The sequence below is a fragment of the Gossypium arboreum genome, chromosome 13 (assembly GCF_025698485.1).
Source record: "Gossypium arboreum isolate Shixiya-1 chromosome 13, ASM2569848v2, whole genome shotgun sequence".
Lineage (NCBI taxonomy): Eukaryota > Viridiplantae > Streptophyta > Magnoliopsida > Malvales > Malvaceae > Gossypium > Gossypium arboreum.
Genome location: NC_069082.1, coordinates 8,972,087 through 8,976,257, shown reverse-complemented (window position 1 = coordinate 8,976,257; position 4,171 = coordinate 8,972,087). Strand labels below are relative to the sequence as shown.

At 35.8% G+C, this 4,171-nt stretch overlaps 1 protein-coding gene across 3 annotated transcripts; it reads left to right on the top strand.

The window, feature by feature from the left end:
• LOC108461224 (uncharacterized protein At1g01500-like) lies at positions 1-4,171 on the top strand. Of its 3 annotated transcripts, XM_053024748.1 has the most exons (4): positions 1-249; positions 510-565; positions 2,050-2,858; positions 3,735-4,171. In XM_053024748.1, exons 3-4 carry the CDS (start codon positions 2,154-2,156, stop codon positions 3,960-3,962), a joined length of 933 nt encoding a protein of 310 aa, XP_052880708.1. In that variant the 5' UTR covers positions 1-249; positions 510-565; positions 2,050-2,153; the 3' UTR covers positions 3,963-4,171. The 3 variants fall into 3 exon arrangements, with proteins under 3 accessions (XP_052880708.1, XP_052880707.1, XP_017616468.1); XM_053024747.1 differs by lacking the exons at positions 1-249; positions 510-565 and adding an exon at positions 1,629-1,868; XM_017760979.2 differs by lacking the exons at positions 1-249; positions 510-565 and adding an exon at positions 1,631-1,809.

Here is a 4,171-nt window from a genome sequence, read left to right as displayed (position 1 = left end):
AAAGGAAAATGAAGATTGAAAAAAATCAAGTGGGAGAAAAAAAGAAGTGATTAAGAAAGGAAATATCTATAATCTATCAAATAACAACTATGCAAATAGAAGCGACAATATGTCAATATCATTAACAAAGTAGTTGGAGTAGACTAGACCCGTTAATTTCCTCTCCGGCAAAACTTCCATGGAGGAAAAATAAAAAACAAATCGATTATTATTGAAGAGAAGCTTTTTTTTTTTCAACACATAGGCTAAGTGAGCCTTTTTTTCTCTTTCTAGGATAAGGATCTGTAGAATGTCTGATACGTTTTGACCCCACACTTAAGAATTTTGAAAAAAAATAATATTATCTAAAAGAAATTTATAATTCTAGGGAAAATGAAAGAAAAACGAGAACAACCCAGTTTTGTTTGCTGAATTTGTGCCCTTGGGTTGTTCTTTGTTCTTGGTAATTTTCACTGATTGTAGTGTGTTATTAATTTTGTTCTATATTTTTGCTGCTGTTTGGACTCCAGGTAGACGCCAAGATTCGATTGCTTTCGGATAACGTTACGCCACAAAGAAGATCGAGGTGAGTTTTGTCTCTGTGTTAACGAATGATTTGATTGAGGCTGGTTCAGATTTTTTTCTCGAATCGGGTTTTTAGTAATCGGATTGAGTTCGGGTTCTGATTACTTTTAAGAAAATGCAATCGTTTTAGGCTTTTTGAAGTTCAAGAACAAAGTTGGGTGTTTTTCTTTTTCTGGGTTCAGATCATCGTTTATTGTCGTTCGAGCTTTCGGGTTTTTTTGGGGGATATAATTACGGGTTTTCGGATATAAATGATGTTACTGTGGTAATGAGATACATCACGTCATACATGGATGATGGTTATGGCATTAAATGTATGTAACAATGTAAGGGAGGGAGGGATAGACAGATGGGTCTTCTTTTGTCTGTTAACTTGACGTGCCCTCAGGAAAAACGTTTGTTTGATATGTGTGGGGGGATTTTTGTATTCTTGCTTTTGTTATTTTTCTCTGCTATGATCCAATTTATTTGCTCTAATTTAATCTTCATTGAACTCTAATCCAAATTGATGCAGAGGACAAACATTCCATGTTAGCACCTTAAATTTTTTATTTTAGATTATGTCGTATAAGATATGACGTATCATTTAATAGTTAAATTAACGAGAAAGACCTGATTAATGAACACCGATAGTTTGAATATATAATTAGTAATCGGATCAGAACTAGTGGGATTCAAGTCATTGTTCTATCTCTATGTTTGTGTGTTTATATGTATATGTAGGTGTTAAGATATTACCATGATGATAGCTTTGATGTTATCTTTGGTGAGCTGAATGGAAGAATTGGAGGACTCATTATAATCTCCTATGAAAACGTTTTCGAACCAAATATTTAAGAGTGCTTGTAAAAATTTGCTCAGGTGATTAGAATGATGCTTTGTTATCTTAGTCCATGATAAAGATTTTGTTTAATTCTGGAATTGGAATTTAAGCTTTATCTTGGATGCCTTTTCTTTTTGGTATATACCTAATATTGTTTTTTCCAGACCAAACATACCACTCGACAAAATGATGTCTTTTCATTTTGCTTTTTACGTCAATATTCCTTTTTAGGATTAAAAACACTTTGGAACTTTTGGAATTTTTTTCCTTATTTACCCATATTCTTATCTCTTCTTTTATCTTTCTTCTTTCCCTTCTACTTCTAGTTTGGTAGGAGCTGCACTTATATTTGCCTCTGCCACTGCTTGAATTGCTGCTTGTTTCTCAGTTCAATTGCTGCAGAAAATAAACAAATTTCATCTGTATGTTCTTTTTAACTTGATGGCTTCATTTCTCCCTTTTTCTATTTCCTTCTTGAGAGGTCTCATGTTTTGTTCTTTAGTTTCATCTTTCAATTTCTTATGTCCTGGCTTTGAGTTGAGTGGTTTTCAATAGAAAATTTAAACCCCACCACTCTCTGTTATTTGCTTTCTGCTCTTCTGGGTTTTTCATTGTCAATTGCATGAAATTACATTGGTTTCACCTTGTTCGCATTCCTGCAGGTTTTTCTTGCTGGATTGGTCTCTTACTTGTATGGACTTTAACAAGTTATCAACTCGATCAAGGTGGAAAGGTTTTACCAAGGGGTACTAAATTCTTTGTGATTATGGAGAGGGTTTATGAATCATCTAATGGAAATGGACCGACTAGTAATGATCACATGCTTATGAGGCACTCTCCTAAGTCTCCTTACCAATCATTCTCTAAGGGATCATTACGATGGCTAGATTTAAGAGTTTTCTATGTCAGAGTAAGCAAGTGTGAAACTGATGAATCAACTCCTATGCACCTTACTCTAAACCATGTTCCTTTGAATCCTGATACACTTCTTGAAGTAAACGGTGTTAGAACCGGCATCTATTCTGATGGCCCATCAACCCTTCTTAGAAGGGATAGGCTAGACAAAAAATCGGAAGAAGCCACTTTTGTGAGCACGGATAGCATAAGGCTGACAGGAAGCATGAAGTTCGAGGTTTTTAATAAGGATACTCTTCTTCTATATGGGGTTTTAGAGTTGTGTGATAGAAATGGTTGCACCAAAGAGTCAAAAGGAAGTGGCCCGATGTGGAGCATGAACTGTGAATCAGTTATAACTACAGGCACTGGTTTTCTCAAGACCAAACAATTTCACAGTCCAAGTTCAACTTCACCTACAGTTGAGGTCTATGTTGCAGGGTCATTTTTAGGCTATCCAATTATATTAACTAGAACTTTACAGCCTAGTTTACGGAAGAAACAAATGAAAGGGATACTAGATTCGATACCGGAGCACGATGCAACTGAAGATCAGAAAGAAGCCATCCCTTTTCAGGTATTTGTTAAAATCTGTCTGGTTTTCCCTTAGCTACTCATCTGACATGTTGTCCTCCCAATTTATAAAAAGACCATTCATGATGCCCTAAATTTTCATTGTCTGATTGAACTCGTTCCTAGGAATCAATCATACCTTTAAGTTGGCAGATGATATGTATGATACATACTTTTAATTCAAAATGTGATACTTGGACTACGCTGCTGAAAGACATTGTTTACACTAATACCGTTCTGGGACAGCTGCATGCATTTATCTCATTTCCATGTCAGCAATCCTTTGTACAGATCAGATAATACCCAAACATTCTGTTTTGTTAGATGGGTATGTTTGTGTGATACTTGCCTTGGAACGAATTGAGAAAGCCTGAATATCATGTTGAGGTCAATATCATTAAAAGTTTATTCTGCAGTTTCGTTTTATTAAAGGTTTGGGTAGAAATTGTTCTGCTGTATTGTCTTGTTTCTTTGGGGTATCCCTTCTGAACCTCAAACATCTCGGAGTAGTAATAATTAGAAACCTACCACAAATGACTTGGAATGTAGTTTCCTTGATTGAGCTCTTTGCAAGTTTGCATTAACATATACCAGCTTATTTATTACTTGGATGCTAGTATGATATTCAGTAACTCAACCATCATCTCTATGTTGGAGCTGTTATGTCTTATCTACTTTTGAAGCCGACATTTAATCCAATTGATCTTACAGTTCGAATCAAGCCTTTGCAACCCCTTTCTTCATTCCCGGACTGGAACCTTTTTTCTTGGGTGTTGACTTTGCAAGCGCCAACCATATTGATGTGTTCCATATATTTAAATCATAACTATGGTAATACAACATACATAGCTTTTGATTTCTTTGTCTCATGTTTTTACAGATGCTGGATTACTTGAATCACAAGTCAGAAAGTGAAGAACACAGGTATCTGTATTCAGGGTTGGACTATTTTGAGGGGGAAGATGGGGAGCTGTCGTGGTTCAATGCCGGTGTGAGGGTAGGTGTCGGAATCGGTCTAAGCATCTGTGTGGGAATCGGATTAGGAGTAGGTTTGCTGGTTCGTACCTACCAAGGCACCACCCATAACTTTCGAAGACGACTACTGTAACAAACATTTTCACTTTGCGAAATAAGTCCTCCATATTTCCCATGGGCTAACTTAGATGGTGTTTCTAACATGTCTTCATTGTGTGGATTAGGAGCTCATAATTTGTGATTAAAAAAAGGCCATGAAATAAATTGGATGTATATCAATGACAATGTAGTAATCAAATTAATTTATGTTATGGGTTATTTGTACCATCATATTCAAGCTAA